At 39.4% G+C, this 21,827-nt stretch overlaps 1 protein-coding gene across 8 annotated transcripts in view; it reads left to right on the top strand.

The window, feature by feature from the left end:
* The window catches only part of PTPRM (protein tyrosine phosphatase receptor type M), a 4,358,319-nt gene that overhangs the window by 1,132,259 nt on the left and 3,204,233 nt on the right, over positions 1–21,827 (top strand). For all 8 annotated transcript variants that reach the window (XM_044066519.1, XM_044066517.1, XM_044066518.1 and 5 more), the window contains exon 3: positions 16,425–16,696. In XM_044066519.1, coding sequence (XP_043922454.1) covers positions 16,425–16,696 — 272 coding nt within the window. The remainder of the gene's footprint in view (positions 1–16,424; positions 16,697–21,827) is intronic.

Raw genomic sequence — 21,827 nt, forward strand, 5'->3', positions numbered from 1 at the left:
AAAAAGTTCAGGAAATCTTGCTGGAAGCACGCAGACCTTCCACCTGAAAACCTATTTGGCCAAGTGGAAGAGATTCATCATCTGGAATGCCAAAAAGGGCCAGAATGCATCAGTGATGAGCATACCTCAGATATTAGAATACTTGGCAGAAATGTTTCATAGTGGCCTCTCATATTCTTCCATTAAAATTCATGCTTCAGCAATCTCAGCAAATTACACCTGTGACCCACCTGTGTTTTCACATCCCTTGCTAAGACAGTTTCTAAGAGGGATAAAGAATATCAAACCTCCCAGAAAACCACCAGTTCCTGCATGGGACCTCAATTACGTCTTGGAAAAATTAACTCTTCCTCCTTTTGAACCAGCAGCATCTTCAGAAATGCAATTTCTCTCCTGGAAAACGGTCTTCCTGTTGGCAGTTACCTCAGCAAGAAGAGTCTCAGAGATACAGGCCCTCATGGCAGTACCTCCCTTTCTCATTTTTCATCAGGACAGAGTTTCTCTAAGGACCAATCCTTCGTTCATGCCAAAAGTGATATCCAGGGTGTCTCTAAATCAAGCAATCCACCTGCCTGCTTTCTTTCCCAATCCTCAAAATAAAGGGGAAAAGCTGCTGCATACTTTGGACATACACAGACAATTACGCTACTACTTGGACAGAACAAAGATCACCAGGAAGACTGACCAACTATTTGTAGCCTATGCTGCTGGAGTGCAAGGAAAGGCAGTCTCCAAACAAACAATTTCAAAATGGATTGGACACTGCATCAGATTCTGTTACTCCTTCCATGGAAAGGGTGTGCCAGCCAATATTAGGCCACACTCAACCAGAGCTATAGCCACATCCACAGCCTTTCTAAGAGGAGTGGCTACAAAGGACATTCTAGAGGCTGCTACATGGAGCTCCGTGCATACATTTACCAAACACTACAACCTGCCTTTATACTCCAGATCCTGAGCAGGCTTTGCTTCGGCAGTCCTGCAGGGCCTTTTAGCTACACCATCCCTTACTTAGATCCTACCACCCCCAGCTTGGCTATGGTATTCAACCCATATGTCAGGACTGCAGTTGCATTCTTGAAGGACATAGTACAGTTTTGTACCTACCATAAATGTAGATGTCCGATAGATATGCAACTTCAGTCAGGTTTTCCCTCCCTCCTACCTCTCTGCTTTTTTCATTGGATCCATTCCCCCTTTCCTGTATTAGCTGGGGATATCTGTTATGGTGTATCTGTTTATTACTGTTGTGCATGTCTGGAATTTTTACTTATCAATTCACAAAATTTAGCCTTCCTTGGAGGGCACCTGGCATCTGGGGCAAGAAACACTGAAGAAGATGGCGTCGGCGGATGCCTTTATACCCCAGCCGCTCTGACGTCGGGGAGGAGGCGACATCAGCCGACGCCGGGCCCAGACTTTGGAATCTGGCCGACTGAAGGGCTGCCTGAGGCAGGACAACCCATATATCAGGACTGCAGTTGCATATCTATCGGACATCTACATTTATGGTAGGTACAAAACTGTACTTTCACTTGGTTCTCATTTGGTTTGTCTGTTTCTTTCCATATGCCAAAAACATTGTAGATGAATTGTTGAGCTTCCGCGTGCGTGTGTGTGTGTGTGTGTGTGTGTGTGTGTGTGTGTGTGTGTGTGTGTGTGTGTGTGTGTGTGTGTGTGTGTGCGTTTAATACTTGAGAGAGTATATATGCATGTCCTGCCAGAGACTGCCATATCTGGAACTGCTTTCTCTACGTCGTGTAGTCTGATAACGGGATAGACCATGGTTCCCTCAGGATCTAGAATTGGCTGAAACAGATAATCAAAGGATAAATTAATGAAAGGTGATGTCAGTTTGCAAAATTCTTCTAGCTTTTAATAAATAAACCACTCAGTACATATATCACCCAAATGTAAAATACTTTTGCAGCTAATCATAAGCATTTCATTTCCTAATAAAGTAAATGATTACCTTTTATGTTTCCATTTAAGAAATCAACATGTATTTGTGATGGAACAACACTAAAGCAATGCCACGATTCATGTAGAGAGATGAGAGTTGTATGCTTGCCGCAGAGTATTTCAGCAAATTGCTCTGGGTTTTTAATACCAAACAGGTTGTGAAGAGAAGTAGAACCGATTACAGCTAAGAAGAAGACATCAGTATGCAATACTCAATGCCTGAAAAAAAAAAACGTTGACAATAAGCCATGAAACTGAAATAAACTGATCGAAAGCAGCATTACAAACCAAGTGAAAACAAAGTGGGAAAGATTCAGTAAAGCCTACACTAAGTGTACACGATATGAATTCCGGAACATTCTTATCACTTTTTTTTGTGCTTTCTAGTCACTCAGAAAAATGACACTAAGTATACATGTAGTGTACACTTTGTGGTAACCTTTATGAATCCCTGTCAATATTTAAAGCTGCAAGACTATCAGTGGGAAAACTAAAATTAGGAGGAAGAAGGTGTGAGTTATGTCTGTGTTGTCTCTTCACTCAGAACAGTGTACACTTAGTGCAGGTGTTATTGAATCCTGCGAAGTGAGATTCCTTGAGCAATATGAAGGTTTTCACCAGGTTCCTATCATATGATCAAAGTCTTACAACTTTGAATCATTAAAGAACGAACTTTAATGATCGAAGCATATAACGGAGATTGCCATAGAGTGCGTAAAGGAAATATTTCCGTTTACTGCACTGTAGTGCAATCTCAAAATTGGGAGATTTAAGTAGCGTGGGGTGTGGGGGTGCAGGGAGGCTTGCTCCCCTGCATAGAGCATTTTTTTTAACTGTTTTTACATTTTTTTTTATGTGTGTTCAAAGTTCCAAGACTTCGGCCATTAAATGATTCAAAGTTTTGGAACTTCGATCATAGATATAGATCCGAGTTCACCTTTTCCACAGTTGCATGGAGGATGGCCTTATTTCAACTTTTAATGAAACACATTTGAAATATATATTTTTTTTAATTTTTCATTTGTACATCCTTTGATTGCTACATACTGAGAAGCTCCCTGACTGTATCTGTCCATGATCAGTATGTTATTCCTGCCAAATTTGGTTTTCTTGTTTATGTTTTATTGTGGGTCTTACATTAGGCTTTCCTTTTGTTTCTTATTTGCAGCACTCTAAGCAAGAGTCCAACATTCTTCAGAAGTTCTAGGCTCTTCCCTCGTCTTACCTAATATACTGCTATCTCCTATAGTTCTGAAGTGACCGCAGCTGTTTGTCTCAGTTCCTTCTTTCTTGTTACCTGGCATTGATATTTCTTTCTGAAAATTTGAATTACTTTGTTAACAGAGAATTTGTGGATGATGTGGTAAGCTAAATCAGCTCCGTGGTCTGCTGGGGTACCCGTGGTACAAAAGATTTGTGCTACAGTGAGAGAATATGATATAATGCAGCAAAAACAGTAACAGAAGGACAGAAGATTGCTTTTAAATAAAAAAAAAAATCATTAACTATTTTTCAAATAAAGTACAGTATTTATAAACGTGAAAGTAATTTAAGTGTTCAGGAATCAATGCTCTTCCAAGCATATTTTAATCATTTTGCTTTAGCAGGTGACATCCTTTTACAGTTCTCCTCATTGGACTGATTAAATAAGTTATGTGATGTCACCATCTGCATACAGAGCTATGTCTGATGTTCAGCGTTCTGACAAGGAAATGGATTATGCATACCTACTTGCACATCAAACGAAGAGGAAGAAAATGTGTGAATTATTGATTCCTTCAAGCAGCTTTGCAAAATTCTCTATTTAGAATGAAGTCACATTTTCACCTCAGTGCCTTTCCAAGCACAGCTAAAGTAGCTCATTAGAAAGGGTGCACATTCGTTGCTACTTCTACAAGTATTAGTAACTGCTAAGGATTAGCAGTGCTTTCCTTTAGTGCCTTATGCTGGGGTCAACAGTTTGATCATTTTTCTATTCTCAGCAATAGTATTGCATATTTAAGACCCAGAATAAAATTAAATACTCTGCAATTTTTCCTCATAAAAATTAGATTGTGGCATTTTAAAAGAATTTGCACACTTTGTTATATACTTCAAAATTTAAAAATGCGAAGGTAAAGCACTTTCAAGATAAAGTCCATGAAACACATTGCTTTTAATTCTCAAACAGATTAGTATGGCCAGATCTATTCGTGAGTTTTATTGTTTAACATTTTGTTCTCCTAATAAGGTAAAATAGATCATATACTACTGTATATGCTTTCAGTCTGTACACAAAATGTTAAAAAGTATAATAAAGCTATATTATATCACAACAGGAAAGCAACAGCATTTCACAATATACTTAAAAGCTGAAAGTCAAATAAACATGTGAGGATTAGCAGAAACGGGAATTAAATTCAGTTGCTCATCTGAAATGTGTAGAGGTAATGACTGGATCAGGGGTGGTCCTAACCTTGAGAACTTACAGCAGTGCATTCTACTCTATTTCAGAGCTAGAGCGGTGACATTTGTTAAAAAGCATGCTATTAGATGCTTGAATACAATGAGGTATTAAGTTCCTCATTCTGTTATTGAAGTTGGGGAATTTTGTATGCCTTTCTTAGTTTCTCCAAATGTTTTGTGTTTCTAACACTATGACAGAAATGAATCCCATTCCTGAGTCAGGGTAAGATTAAAATTTATAAAATTAGTATTATTTCATTTTTTTCATGTTTTCCAAGAGTGCTCTTCTCAGCATATACTATGTACCCAGAATTCCTTCCTTCTGCAGTTCATGCAAGGTTACATGTTTCGGTAACATATTTAAGTATGCTTAAAATTATTTTTATTAGTCCTGTTGCTCTTAATATTACTGGAACTGTCTAGGTATCTTTTTTTCTACATTGCTGTAGTTTTGGCTTGCAATTTCTGATATTTTATAACTTTGTGTCTCTTGATACTTTAGACACTATAATCACTGGTTGTAGTTATTTCAATTAGTAATGTTACTTCTGCCTTTTGTTCTTGGACTAAAATGCCTGATTTTTTTGCATTTATTTTCTTAACTGTTAATATCAAGTGACCCCATGTGATCTGAACTTCACCATTGTCGATAAAAGTTTTCTGATTCATGTTTCCAAGGCTTCTCAGCTACTTTAATTTATAATGTTTGCACAATCTCTGATGCAGTAGCGATGCCACATTACTGTGCCTTTCGTTATGCAGGCCTTCAGCCATGAGAGAGCTACTGCCAGCAATCGCATGTATGTGTTTCCAGTTCTGTTTTACAGAGTCCCTATTTGACTGCTCACCCTCTTTTTCAATAGACTTCACAAACCAATGCATATGTTGCCTGCTATCTTCAGTTGCCATTATTATATTTCAGTTTAAAGTTGCCTCTCCGTCACCATTCCTGCATCGAATCTTTGTCAACATGCTGATGCTGTAGGTGTTTCCATACTTGACGGTATATTAGTGGACTTTCCAGTTTTCTTTGCTTTTCTTTTGTCTTTTCTTCTGTTTCTTTTGTTTATATTCTTTCTGGTGTTTTTATATTTTCAGTTACTGTCTGATTGTCTTGTACTACTGGTTTGATTTCTATTCCCACGTCTTTCCAAAATATTTCTGATAATGTAAGCTTTATAACGTTCAGAACAATAGTAAACACAACCCTAACAAATTCTGGGCAGTCATTAAAGAAATCTTATACTATGACCATAAATTCAACTCGAAACCGCAATACAATTCAACTCGAAACCGCAATACAATTCAACTCTTCTTCATTCATAGATAGTATACCATCTCTAACCAAGAATTCCCCAACATCGTATCCTAACCCTGTCCAGCAGCCACAAATCACTGCATCCGCTTTTACTTCAAATGTTTTCATTAGTTTCTCTCAGCCCACCCTTTTATGGTTCAAAAGCTAGCTGTCCAGTAGGTATCAGTCAGTAAAATGATTCGCCACTCTTTCTCCATACCTCCCAGTCACCACCAGTGTACCACAAGGCTTTATCCTTGGTCCGTTCTTGTTTAACATTCTCACCAACACTCACCATACTTATACACAACAGCCACCCTAATACAATGCACACGTGATTCCACACTCATATGCACATCTGATAACTTCACTCCCTAGAAGTTCTCTTTGCCCTAGAGAATGCTGACATCTGTGCAGTTACTGAGACATGGTTTAAAGCCATGGAGAGCACACCAACAGTGCAAAGCTATAATGCCTTCCACACATTTAGACCAGCTATTACACAGACCGGGACTAAAGGTGGAGGTGTCTCTATTTACATCAAAAATAAATATACCTCAAGGCTGGTCAAACAGGACAATGCACCTGAGCTGTTCCATGTTCAAATCACCATAGGCAAAATTCAATATCACTTCATTGCTAGCTGTAAGTCCCCATCTGTGACCCATGCAACATACACCATGTATTTAAACTTATTAGGAACACTAACCATCCAATCCAATACCATATTCATGGGCCACTTTAATTACCCCACCATCAACTGAGAATCCTATATGAAACCAAACGTACAGGCACAGAGATTCTTAGATTTTGTATACACAAACTCCCTGAACCAAATAGTCAGTACACCAACCAGGGGCATGGCTTTACTGGATCTGGTCCTCACTAATATGGGAGAATGCTGCACACCCCATTACTGAAATGCCTTCCTTGATAAGGTCAGACCACAAAATGGTCTCCTTTGAAGTAAAAAAAAAAACCTGGACCCCCCCCCCCAGCTAAACCTGGAATATTCTGGAACTACTCTAAGGCTAACCTCCTGCTATTAAGTGATAAGCTGGCAAGATTTCAAGCCTCCATAAACCCTGAGAACACTGCTGCCCATGCAGAACTGTCCACAGAAACCTTGTACAAGCATGTAAATAGCTGCATAGAGGCAGCTGTATCCAACAGGAAAAAGTACAGAACTGACCCAAAAAACGAACCACCCTAGTGGAGTCACAAAATCAATAGGCTGTATAACAGGAGGAAGAAAATCATGGCAAAAATTAGGAGGTGCAGCACCCAGTAGGATAAAAGCACTCTCATCAAACTAAACAAACATCAAAGAGGGCAAATAAAGTCTACCAAAGCCAAATTTGAGGTGAATTTGACCTCCCAGGCCAAGGACAACCAGAAGATATTCTTTAGCTATGTTCGCAACTTCAAAGGCAATACACAACTGTGTGCAGAGCTCATTGTAAATGGAGCCACCTATACTGAGCCAGAAGAAATAGCAAACCTACTGGCCAATAAATTTAGCTCCAACTTTGCCCTTCTCAATCCCTCCACCTTCCCTCTGGAAATACCATCAAATATAACTACCACTGCTATCAGTAGGGATCAGATCTTTAATGCTCTGTCTAAGGCTAAAAACACTGCATCAATGAGCCCAGACAATATCTCATGATGCATTCTAAATAGCATGAAATATGACCTATCATGGCCTCTGGAATTCCTATTTAACTATAGCCTTCAAACAGGTTTCATGCCTCATGAATGGAGAACAGCAACATTATTAATTTACCAGGAAAGTCCAACTTGGAACAATGCCAATTTTCAGCAGAGACCTGGGGAGAAATGCTCCAGATGCATGTCTTTGTAACGTGGGAGGAAACCAGAGCACCCAGAGGAAACCTACACATAGGGAGGACATGCAGACTCTGCACAGAAGGAACCCCAACCGAGAATCAAACTGGAGAGCCTCTTGCTGTGAGGCGACAATGTTACCATTGCACCACTGCACCATCCATGTATAGTCTTAAATGTAAAGCCATGGAAAGAATTATCATGGAAATGATCAATAGATTTATAGTAAACCTCCAGTCACTGGACCCAACCCAGTCTGGTTTCGTCGAGGGCGGATCATGCCTACTCAACCTCGTGAACTTATTTGAGAAGGTCATCAAAAGCAGTGGATGAGGGCAAAATGGTTCATACTACCTACCTTGACCTGGCCAAGGCATTTGACACAATACCCCACTCAGGCATTGTTGACAAATTCAAGAGGTTATGTACAATCTCGTATGTCACCTGGTGAATAGCCAACTGGCTCACAGACAGGACCCAAGAACATAGAATTGGGGAGTCCATCTCTACAAAGAGGCCACTCACAAGTGGAGTCCCACAGGGATCAGTCCTTGGACTGCTCCTTTTTGGCATTTACTTCTCAGAAGGCAAGGCCAATATCATTGGTCTCTGGTGGACTAAATTTGCAGATGATTGCAAATTCGGAGCTGTCAGTGAATCACACACTGACACAAATGTTCTCCAGGAGGGGCTGACACAGACAAACAACTGGTGTCAGAGCCATGGACTAAAACTAAATACCAAGTAATGCATAATAGTATCCTTTGGGAAGTCATCCACCCCTGGTAACTATTATATTGACAACACACTGTTTAGAGATGACCCTGTAGTCAGGACTTAGGAACACACATAGAACGTAATGTTGATTTTGACCTTCAACATGTCTTTGTGCAACTTATAAACAAAGGCATCTAGGTCCAAGGAAGTCATTGTTCCAATGTATTTGGCATTCATCAGATCTATCATTGAGTACAATGCCCCCTTTGGTATGTACCTAACCAGGCATATCCAACAGTTTGAACGTCTACAGAGGTTCCTCACTAAAAGAATGCAGGGCATAAGTAAAATGTCCTATGCAGACTTCCTCAAGGCTCTATCCCTGCATTTTGTCTCCTACAGGCTTTTGAGGGAGATCTATGCCTGACATACAGGGTATTGTCAGACCTCGCCTCTGATGGACCTCCTGCATATCCGCAAAACAAACAGCACCAGAATTATCCATTCTAAGGACTTGAACCTTGCCTATGATATAAATAGGACCTGCTGGAGAGACAGGTATGTATCCCAGAGATTATCCCATCTCTGGAACACGCTACCCATCCTTGTGAAGCAGAATTCCTCCCTAATCAAGTTCAAGTGCATCTTGGACAGTTGGATGGGGAACAGGAAATTCATCCCTAGTTTGGCACCTCTATCCCCAAAGGACACAGGCAATCTGTAAATGGTTCATCTCCCAGGCCCTAGCTTGTAAATGTTTCATCTCCCAAGCCCCTTTTTGCATATCTCAAGAGTATCAGAACTTGTCAGAGTTTTGAGATGCGTGGCTAGGTTAAAGGGCCTTGTGGTCATTAGCTTAGTAAACGCCTATGAACATATGAACAACCTTGCACATCTCCAAAAAAATTACTCAGGACGCTTTAACAGCAACTGAAACATGGCTTTGTAACCCACAAGTCATACTGAATCCTAACAAAAAAAAATGTTACTGCTTTTTTCCCCAAAATCCTTCTCCCATGAAAAAACAGAATTTAAAGTCCTCTCACTTGATAATACAAACACTGAAGTCACTTTTCACACCATAGTATTAGGGATGATGGTGGATGATAGTCTTAAATTCAACCTGCAATACAAATTTGGATAAGAAGAACTTTTCAAAAACTAGGGATGCTTTATAGAGCCAAAAACCTTCTCACTGACACAACTAAACCTTCACTTCCCACTATTTATCTCATCCCCACAGTTTTTTATGATGTTCTTATCCCTACTAACCTTCAGACATCACAAAAATCAAAAGTTGTACAAAATTATAATAACGTTGCTAAATTTGCAGGAAGTACCCCTTTCAGAACACACCACTGTATAGTGCTAAAAAGCCTAAATCTGTTAGAAATGCCCCATCAAATGACATCTACACAGCTTCTTATCACCTATAAATTATCCAGAATCCATCTGCTTGTCCAGCACTAAATAACATTCTACACAACTATGTTCCCGGTCTGTCATTACAATCCAGTGAGCAAAAACAAGTGCCTGTCCACAAACCTATCAAATATTCTGGGCATTGTCCATACCCATACCATGTTGCTAAGGATTGTAGCTCCTTATCTGTATCCATCAAGTCAGTACCCTCCCATCCTTTAAACTATTTTGAAATACTTCCTAGCCAAATGCTGGCTTTGTTCTTGCTCAACACCATGATAATCTTTATCCTTAAATGCAGACAAATATTTATTCATACCTTACATCTCCTTACTCAACTTTATTCAGTCACTTCCTTACTTTTATCAATTTCTCTCCCCTGACTTTCTCTCTAAAAACGGATGGTGCAGTAGTGCAGTGGTAGCATTGTCACTTCACAGCATGAGGTTCTCTGGTTCGATTCTCAGCTGGAGTGCCTTCTATATATCCTCCCTGCATTCGTGTGGGTTTCCTCTCACATTACAAAGACATGTGCCTGGAGTGTTTCTCTCTGGGCCTCCACCGAATGCTGGCTTTGTTCCAAGTTGGACTTTCCTGATAAATAAATACACATGCCATAAGCCTGCTTTTCTCCACTTTGTGTTGCACTTCCTGTTTGTATTCATAGAATCATAGGAAGTTACTAGGCTATTGGCCCTGAGGCCCTTATAAGTCTAGCCAAGAGTTTAGCCCATGCATAGACAAATCAGCACCTGATGCCCCTGTCCAGCAGGGACACGGGTGGAATCCCAGGGATGTATTTTCTATTTCCCATCCAGTTATCCAGGTTGTGCTTAAAAAGGGGTAAAGAGGTACTCTGCTTGATGTGAAGAGGGAGTCTATTCCACAGATGGGGGAGTCGCTGGGACACTAATCTGTCCCACCAATGAGTCTTATTAATATCACAGACCAGGTTGAAGCCTCGTGTGCGGGTTACTCGAGTGGAACTTGACTTGCGGATATGCAGCAGTCCCATCAGGGCGGGGTCCAGGATCGTCTTGTATCCCAGACAGAGGTCACCTCTGAGGAGTCTGAATGAAACAGAGTAGAGGGCTAGGGCTTTTAGCCTATCTGTGTATGGAAGATTTTTGAGGCCTTGGATTCTCCTGGTGAGGAACCTCTGTGGTCTCTCCAGCTGCTGCATGTGCTTTGTGAGGTACATGCCGAATGGGGCATTGTACTCAATAATGGGCCTTATAAGGGAAGAATACAGGGGATATTATGACCTCCTTATCCCTGGATGAGATACCCTTACATATGAGGTGGAAACAACATGGTGGTCAAAAATTAGGTTGCTATCAGTCTGGGTGCCCGAATCCCTCATGACTGATTGCATGCTTAGGACATTGTTATTAATGTGATAATTTGTGCGTACGTCACTCTCCCCAAAGGGGATGATGATGCATTTTTTTTGTATTTAGCTTCAGGCCATGTTTCTGGCACCAGTCATTTGTTTGGGTGAGACCCTCTTGGAGGATGTCCACATCACCACACATCACCAGGGGAATTGATGACAGCACCCAGCTTCCAGTCATCTGCAAACTTGGTCAGCCATATCCCACTGGTTTTGGCCTGCACCTTAGTAAAGTATATCCCAAATAACAGAGGCCCCAAGACCGAACCCGGTGTATGCCAATCGATACTGGTCTACTGCTTGAGGTGGCTTCCCCTATTTTGACTAGGTGGGTTCTATCAGTTAGCCAGTTAGCTACCCATCTGGTAACGTATGGATTGATGCCTAGTTGAGAGAGTTTATCTATTATGCCTGAGTGGGGAATAGTGTCAAAAGCTTTGGCCAGGTCAAAGTAGGTGGTTTGCTCTGCCTTCCCTTCATCCATGGCTTTGGTCACTGTCTCAAAAAAGTCAACCAAATTTGAAAGACGTGACCTCCCCTTGACAAAGCCAAACTGTATGGGATCGAGTGTTTGGAGGTTGCCACTGTCCTTGTTAATGAGGTCCATGATAATCCATTCCATGGCCTTGCAGATCAGGCTAGTTAGGTTGATGGGTCTATAATTTCCCAGGTCGGTGGATGGTTCACCTTTGTGTAAAAGGATGGCAGTGACTGTCCTCCACTCAGCTGGGACAAAGCCTGTACTCAGGCTTTGGTTGAATAGGGCGCCTAATGTTGCTACAAGTTCCTCCCTGAGTGCATGTAGGATGCAGTATGGGATGTTATTAGGTCCCATGGAGGCTGTGTTTTTTGCCTTTGAGAGAGCAGTGATGACCTGTTCCCTAGATATAAGGGGAAGGAGGCAGGTACTGGGAATGTCATGATTTATTGATGGGGGGACAGAGTTGTGAAATTTTCACTGACTTTGTCAGCCAGCAAGTTTGCTATATCTACAGCATTTGTATATGTGGCATCCTTGACCACCAGTTCTAAACATATCTGGGTGCTACCTTTGAGATTACGGACATATGTGAAGAGGGCCTTATGACTGTCTCTAGTAGATGTTGCCAATTTGGACTCAAAGTTTGCTTTGAAGGATTCCACTAGTGCTCTTATTTGCTTGTTTAGACTAAGGAGGGATTGCTTCCAATTGGGCACCTGCTCCTTCTTGATCTTGGACATCAATTTCTTTTTTTTGTTATAGAGTGTATTTATTACAGATGTCCACCAGACAGGTTTACGCTTCCTCGCGGAGGATGACTTAGTCCGGTCAGTTATTCTTGATTCCATGCATCGATATAAGTGTTCGTATAGTAATTTGGTATAGTTTTGGATACTGATGCCAGTTCCTAGAGGGGGAGGGGGCTATGAAGCTGTTTATACCATCCCTCAGGGGCTGTAGTCAGCTTTAGAGAAGTTTTTTTTGTTTGACCCTAGGGGGTGGTCAGGGGAGATGGTGACTTTGAAAGTGACCACTTTATGGTTGGATCTTACAAGGGAGGATGATTCTGCAGGGATGCTGCAGTGGTTACTCATGTTGGTTAATACCAAGTCCAAGATATTATCACTTCTTGTGGGTGTATTGACTAGGTATTCTAAAGCATTTGCATTGACAAAATCGCAGAATCTCTGGGCATTTGTGTTCTGGCATGAGTAGTACTTTGAGTCTATGTTTGGATAGTTAAAGTTGCCAAGGATCAGGGTAAAGTGTTTAATCTTGATAGATTCGAAGAGGTCTAGATAGGTGGTTTTGTCATCTTGAGTCAGATTTGAGGGCCGGTAGCTAGCTATGATTTGTACAGGGGTCTTGTTAATGGTTAACTGCACCTGGAGTGTCTCCTGTGTGTCATACTGTTTGACCAGCCTGGAGGTGTGTGTCTTTAATGTATATTGAAACTCCTCCTCCTCTGGCTTTGCTGCCCACAGTTTGGGGTCTGAATGTATGATAGGATGAGTAACCAGGTAAGGGTGGGGTGCTTTCTGCAGCTTTGAACTAAGTTTCTGTGCAGATGTCAGCATTTTCCATGGTTAAGAATGCTTGCAATGAGTGCAGTTTCATGTTTAGACTCCTAGCATTTAGCAGCATGACTAATCTACCTTTACTCTGTCTACAAACTGGCTAAAATTTCTCTAACTATTAAATCATTGTTACAAAAAACTTGTATTTATTCTTAACCAGTGTTTTCATATTATGTTTAATTTGTTATAATTATTTAAACTGTAGTGGTTTTCTGTATTATTTTTAAAGAGCATATCATTTTTGTTTTTAAAATGTTTTATAATACTTTGGAGCTTTTCCCCCTAGCCCTCTGCTGAAAATGGGCTGCTACCCACTCAGAGTTTCCTAGTAATCAAATGTCAATTAATAAATAAATAAATAAAGAAGTATTTTCAGACCTTTCTTCATGATTTAGAACTTTTTCCATGTTTGGATCTGATGAGATCAGCAAATATATCTGCAGTCCAAATATTGCAGAGCTATACAGGAAATATGTTTTGAGGATACCCGTACCTCCTTCAGACCAAGGGATATTTAATCTTGTCATTGCACTAGAGTTTTATGTAACATTTAATAAGCACAAAACATTCTTATGTTTTCTTGTCCAACTGATTCAGTGCTATTTGGGACTGATCAATCACACCAAATCTGTAAGCTAGAACAGGAAGAGCAAATTGATCTATAGCTTAGATTCTATTCCTAAATGCCAAGGTAGTTTTCAATATTAGCTTTAATCTCCAGAAGTATTCATTACTGAACTTTAATCTCATTTGTACATGTTTTATTGCCGTCTTCATCCGTTCCCAAGTATTTATTCACCCCCTCCTGCTCAAGTCCATTTGTATCATGTTCCTCTGCACCAGGTTGATATGTTCTTGGCTGCTGCAGCTTTTCTTTTATAAATGTTGCTTTTGCACATTTATCAAGACCAAATATCTTTCTAATATTATCTGAGTAGGTTTTAACTATTCATAGTTATGCTTACAGATCCTCATCTGACAAACTGTACCATTTTAAATCATTCACAAAAAGTAGATAACGTCTTTAAAAAGGTTGATTTCTTGACGTTAAGCTGTAACAAAGTCTTAGTCGATTAAGTAAGCAGAGTAATGGTTCCATTTATGCAGCTGAGAGATTCAGAGAATCTGTTGAATGCATAAGTTAGAAAATCTGTTGAATGCATAAGTTAGTAAAGATGCTCCTGGCCACTCGTGGTAATGAACATGTCCAAAAGGCTGGTTTCACCCATGACAATAGAGACAAATGATGGGGAGTTTAATGGTCAGGTACTGTTAGGGGGTGGATGTGGGAGTATATATGAGGGCGCTGCATAAGTTAGTGTATGTGTGAGTGTGTCTCTACGGGGTAATGAAGATGGTACATTGGGGTGTGTGTGTGTGTGTGTGTGTGTGTGTGTGTGTGTGTGTGTGTGTGTGTAATAAATGAGTGAATGTGTGCATGTGTGCAAAGTGTGCATGTGCGTGCATGTGCGTGCGTGTGCGTGTGTGCGTGTGTGCGTGTGTGTGTGTGTGTGTGTGTGTGTGTGTGTGTGTGTGTGTGTGTGTGTGTGTGTGTGTGTTTCCCTGCATGTATGAGCGTATATTTGACTGTGTGTGTCTGTCCAGATGAACACAGTAGCAGGATTAGTGAGTGAGGTTATAGGGTGTGTGTGTGTGGGGGGGGTCACTAATCACCAGGCATATGCCTTTAATATGATGTCACTCATTTGTGACACTAGACACCAGAGATACTTCTTTAATTGTACATTTGTTGGAGGGGGCACTAGACACCAGGGATATGTCTTTAATCTTATATTAGTCATGGAGGACACTAGACACCAGGGATACTTCTTTAATCAGGAGAATTCAGTGAACTCCAGAAAATAAGCATGGAGTTCTACACATTCTTTCAGGATCCATGCATACCATCAGGTATAGCTAAACAGAAGGACAGGCAATAATTACAATAATTTCACTTACCCACAGTAAATAAGAGACTGTTGCTAATAACAATTCTGAATGAGGATTCAGAAACCTGCATTTTGTCGAATCCAAAGATATGGGGACCTGATGACTTGGACAACACTACATTTCCTGACTCTGAAGCCAGTTAAAGTTACAGATGAGTTTTAATGAGGTAAACAGAAATGCAACTACTTTGTGTTTGACTGGACCTTAGTATAATGCGATGTAAGCAAATGGAACGTTTCCCCTGGGTCTCCACCGAAAATGGGTATCACACATTCGAACTTTCCCAGTAAACAAAGACAAATAAATAATAAATAAATGCTTCAGAACTGTTGTGTTTTTCATTGTTATGGCCTTTATTAGCCTTCAGGGAATTATTGCAGGAATAAGTGCATCAAACCAGAAAGTATTCACACTGGAAAGGCTTTTGGCATGCCAGGAAAGAACATCTACTTGGATAGATGTTTCACATTCTTTACAGTGGACACACAAAGGCTTTTGTTCATACTAAGATGTCTTTATATACCGTGCATTTACTAAATTTATTGTGCTAAGGGATTACACAAAAGTGATTAGACAAACTGCACTAAACTCAAAGGCAGTCAAAAAAACGAACAGTTTAAGCTCACCATTTATAATGGATGGCAGAGCGGGTCTTTCTTCATGCTGTTTGTGCTTTAACTGGAGCTACTTTAGGCAGCTTGTCTTTCCATGAGTTAGAAGTGGTTGTACAACAGAGTATAATGCTCTTTTATAGTCCTTTGTGTGGTAACTCCTTACAGAAGACAGTAAGACATAAATCCTTTATTTTGCAAAGCACATTACAGTGGCCAGCTTTCTGTGATGTTTATGAATGATAATGCCTCACTGACCTCTCATTATAGTGCAGTGACCGGCCACAAAATATTTATGACTTACTAGTCCATGAAGGATGTGAGTACATACATCCCAGCTTGAGCCCATAGGCCATACAACTTTGTGCATTTATTTGTCACTGTTGCTCATTGACTGCATGGGAAGTTTTGATATGTGGATAAACTAACCATGTTTTCAACCACATGAAACATTGATTATCAAAAATGTCTGTAAATTATCAAAAATGTCTGTAAATCTGTAAATACAAGCATAAAATATGTTTTTAAAGCATTTAAACTGTACCTAAAATATCTGTGGAATATTTAGCAGCACTATAATGCATCAAAGCATTGTGCCAGTGACATATTCAACCTGATAAAATTTTGCTCCTTTTAAAATTAAATTTGATCTTCATTGCATTATAATGTCGTAATAAATTCCTATATCAATTACATTTCTGTTTTCTTATCTTTTTGGCAGGGACCTTCATAGTGGCAAACACTTCTGGGAGATACTCTGGGCAGCGTGCTCGCCTTTTAATGCCTCAGTTGAAAGAAAACGACACCCACTGTGTCAGCTTTAAATACTATGTGTTTGCCAGAGAAGGAGCAAATCCAGGATCAATTAATATTTATGTGAAAGAAAATAATGTCTCTCAGGGAAGCCCTGTTTGGAATATTTCTGGAGCCGCTGCGGACACAAAAAATAAAGGAGAGCTGGCAGTCAGCATATTTTGGCGCAGTGGTTATCAGGTACTTTTATTATTTATTTCCATTTGCTCTGCAAATTTGTAATTGCATTCAGCTCACATAATATCTTTGCAGGACATGTCACTTTGATATCTCACTTATGAAGTCACAGATATCTTAGTCATGTTGCATTTGAACTTTCTGAAACTTAGAAATGTTGAAAAGGTAAGTAACTAATAATGAAGTATTATCCATCTCTGAGCAAGGTAGCATTAATTGTAAGGGTAATGATAACATTTAAAAATGAAGTGGTGACCATTTAAGCCACTCTTTTCAAACTGTGAATTGACTTGCACATCAGCTTCTGGAGTTGCTTATAGTCATGTTATTTAGAACAGAAATGTTACAAGAAGACAGATATCAGAAGGAATTATATTTCAGAAAGGAGTTTGCAACTTTCAGTAGTATCAACAAATGAACTATAAGTATAAATAAATGATACAATAAATGTACTGACATACAGCTTTGTCTCTGGACTACAAAAGGAAGTTTGAGTCACAGACAGACATAACTATTCTCCACTTGCTATGCCTTTATTAGGAGTTACAATGGAGAGGCATAATGTTACTCTTAATAATTTGCAATTTGAAAACAGTTGTGTCGACTTTTGTGTGCTGACACTATTAAGAAAAAAAAGTCATCTGCTAATTTCTCCCGCCTCAGTCTCAAAGAAGGCTTTAGTGCTATTTATATTTTAAATGTGTTATTCCTGATTTTTCAGTCCCATTTTCCACTTTAAGGCAATAAGGTCAAATGTGCATAAGTACAAAGGCATGTATTGAGCATGTGAGTGCATATAGTTATGCATTTAAATAGGATTTGGGTACAAAGACATGGATTTAACATGGCAGTGGATATAAGTGTATGTATATATATTTGACATTTGTAACCAGGAAAGTCAGATTGAGCTACAGCCCTTTTTCAGCATAGGCCGGGGCGAAAAACTCCACAACTGTACATAGTAGGTTTACAAAAAGAATAAATAATTTGTACAAAAAAATACAACAATAAAAGAGGATATAGTGTTGAAAACACTTACTTGCAAACAATAATACTGTTAATTGACAATGTACAGAGTTTGCTAAAAGTAGCTTTTAAGACTTTACAAAAAAGAAATTATAAGTACCAATAATGACAAAGCTTAAGAGATAAGAAATACAGAATTTAAAAGGAAAGGTTCAATGAGAATGTATAAAGTTATAGAAGTATGGAGAATTGTAGCAATAAAATGGAAAAAAATATATACGTATAAGCATACCCCTATACACATGTATACCTATATACAGATCCAAACATCCAAACAGGGAATGACTACAAAGTCATGTATTTAATAAGTCACTGGATATAGATATATTTATATCCAGACATACAAACAGTGTTTGGGTACAAAGACATAGGTTCATAGCTGTTTACTAGGCTAACAACCACAAGGGTCTTTTTAAGTCTAGTGATGCATCCCAAGTCTCTGACAAGTTCTGGTATCCTTGATAAGTATAAGCAAGGGTTTGGAAGATGACACATTTATAAACAGGGGCCTGGTAGACTAACCATTTACAGGCTGCCTATGTCCATTATAGACATAGTTGCCAAACCAGTGATGAATTCCTTGTTCCCCATCCAGTTGTCCAAGTTAGTCTTGAACTGAGTTAGGGAGGAACTCTTCTACACATGCATGGTGTAATCTCTGGGATACATACCTGTCTCTCCAGCATGTCCCATTTATATCCCAAGTAACGTTTACATTTTTAGAATGTGTAATTGTGGTGCTGTTTGTTCTGCGGATATGCAGGAGGTCCATCAGAGTGGGGTCTGGCAATGCCTTGTATGCTAGGCATAGATCTCCCTTCAACAGCCTGTAGGAGACAGAATACAGGGATAGAGCCCTCAGGCAGTCTGCATAGGACATATTACTTACTGTATTCTTTTAGTGAGGAACCTTTGTGGACATTCCATTTGTTGGATGTGCCAGGTTAGTTACATACCAAAGGGGGCATTGTTCTCAGTGACTGGTCTGATGAATGCTGAATACAGTGGAACAATGACTTCCTTCAACCTAGATCCAATACTTCTGTTAAGAAGTTGTACAACATAGAATGATTTCATCACTGCTGTAGACATGTGACAGTCAAAGGCTAGATTACTATGTGTGCCCCCAAGTACTTGACTACTGGGTCAGCTCTTAGGAGTGTGTTGTCAATATGATAGTTACCAGGGGTGACTTCCTGAAAGATACTATTATGCAATCCTTAGCATTTAGTTTTAGTTGATGGCTCTGACAGTAGTTATTTGTCTGTATCAGCCTTTCCTGGAGAACATTTGTGTCAGTTTGGGATTCATTGATAGCTCCTAATTTGCACCACAATAAACAGAACATGCTGGAAGGATAGATTCCTATCCCAGAGACTTCCCATACTCTGGAACAAACTACCTATTGATATCAAACAAAGCTCCTCATTAGCACTCTTCAAGAAAAATCTTGATGCTTGGATGGGAGATAGGAAATTCACCCCGGGGATCACTTCTGTGGCTCTGCTTAACAGGGGCACAGGAAAATAATTTTCTTGGGTAGCAAAAGCTAGGGTACCATTTGGCTAGGCTTATATAGGCCCTAGGGCCAATAGCCTAGTACCTACCGGTGAACCTGTGAACCTATGATCCCTGAAAGACTCTGCTTGTGACTGGCCTATTTGTATAGGTGGACTCCTCATTTCTAACTTCTGAGTGGATATAGATATATATCCAAACATACAAAAAGGGTTTGTGTAGAAAGGCATGTATTTAACATGTGAGTGGGTATGGATATATATCCAAACATACAAAAAGGGTTTGTGTAGAAAGGCATGTATTTAACATGTGAGTGGGTATGGATATAATATATCCAAACATACAAATAGGGTTTGTGTAGAAAGGCATGTATTTAACATGTGAGTGAGTATGGATATATATCCAAACATACAAAAAGAGTTTGTGTAGAAAGGCATGTATTTAACATGTGAGTGGGTATGGATATATATCCAAACATACAAAAAGGGTTTGTGTAGAAAGGCATGTATTTAACATGTGAGTGGGTATGGATATATATCCAAACATACAAAAAGTGTTTGTGTAGAAAGGCATGTATTTAACATGTGAGTGGGTATGGATATAATATATCCAAACATACAAATAGGGTTTGTGTAGAAAGGCATGTATTTAACATGTGAGTGAGTATGGATATATATCCAAACATACAAAAAGGGTTTGTGTAGAAAGGCATGTATTTAACATATGAGTGGGTATGGATATATATCCAAACATACAAAAAGGGTTTGTGTAGAAAGGCATGTATTTAACATCTGAGTGGGTATGGATATAATATATCCAAAGATACAAATAGGGTTTGGATACAAAGACATGCATGTAAACATATGAACAGGCATTGGTAGAATCTTGCATTTCTATTAGCTTAGAACACCGGTTATCTTGATTTGTTCTCCCTTTCTTACAGTACAAGATGGTAATATGCTCCACTTTAATATAAAATCTGATTTTAATTTTCAGGTAACTAAAGTATTCGTTTATCATTCTTCTTCAACATACCTAATCCCACATGCCTCAGAAGATAACTGACAATGCAGATCTGGCTTTCATTCTACTAGATGTTTCATCTCACTGCATACAAGTGACACAGTTTCTGCAGCACATATAACTTATCAGTCTGTAACAAATACACCTGTGGCAAAAGCATTCATACTGTGCAAGAAAGAGGCATGTTTACATACACTGGTAATTATAACAAGATAAAAATCTCTATTTGCTGTGACGACTTGCAGTGCACCTGTTTTATATCAGTGGTGCAACTGGCTGATTTATGATGACAGTTCCCCTTTTCACAGTGGAACAGACAGTATGTCATTATTATACTACTACTCAGAGTCTTACAGGGGTACTCCACATCAGGGGTCTAATATATGAAGTCTATTTAAATGAAGTGCACTTCTTTGACTTCCTTACAGCTTTTAACAGGGTTGACTTTACCATTCGATGAAGTAAATCTAGTATGCCTTCAAGATATAATGGAGGAGGTTAATCCCACTTTTTCTTTCATCATTCGTCTACCTTTTTGGGTTAGCCTATGTCTTCCACACCAGTCTCCAATTTCTCAGTGTTCCTATCTCCTTTTTCAGAGTTTTTTAATTTCCTTACTGTGACTATTTCATTCTTTTTTACAATACATTTTTTTACTGTTTTCTCTTTTTTTTTCAGTTTGAATTTATGAACAGTTCAACCACTGTGGGCATTAGCATTACTTGCTTTCTGATTCTACATCTGTCTTTTTATATAGTGTCCTTACCAGAAAATGTATAATTCCCATCTGCTTTGTTTGATTCCTGTGTCCCTTACAATTCCTCTGCAGCCTGTTTGTGTATCACCTTTCTTCAGTATCCACAGTACTCACACACATGCACACACACAACCACACACACACAGCATGCACATGTGCACATAAACACAGACACACACACACACACACACACACACACACACACACACACACACACACACACACACACATATATACACACACACACACACACACACACACACACACACACACACACACACACACACACACACACACACACACACATGAATAGGCACAAGTGCACACAAAAACACATGCACACCCAGACATAGCCATACATATAAACACACACACGCGCGCACACACATACAAACACACACACACACACACACACACACACACACACACACACACACATATATATATATGCATACATACATACATGCATACACACATATGTTCACTCCCCACACACATTCACGAACATGCAAACACACATGCACATGAGGGGCGGAGCCAAGTTGGGCAAGTGAAGACAGCAAATTTTAGAACTCTGCATAACTATAGTTAAATACAGGAATATAATTTTTTTTAAAACAATTCTTTTTCACAGGTTATTAATAATAGTCTTGGCTTCATTATTTTCAACTTTGGTGGAAATATTCAGAAATCTTCTTGTCATTATTAACTGGAGATTATTTCAACAAATAAAGATGAACAGCTGTAAGCATTCTGACACATCCTTTAGGAAAGACTTACAACTAATGACATCTACTCTACCGGAATTAT

Source organism: Protopterus annectens, chromosome 3.part1 (genome assembly GCF_019279795.1).
Source record: "Protopterus annectens isolate FY-2018-M chromosome 3.part1, PAN1.0, whole genome shotgun sequence".
Classification (NCBI taxonomy): domain Eukaryota; kingdom Metazoa; phylum Chordata; order Ceratodontiformes; family Protopteridae; genus Protopterus; species Protopterus annectens.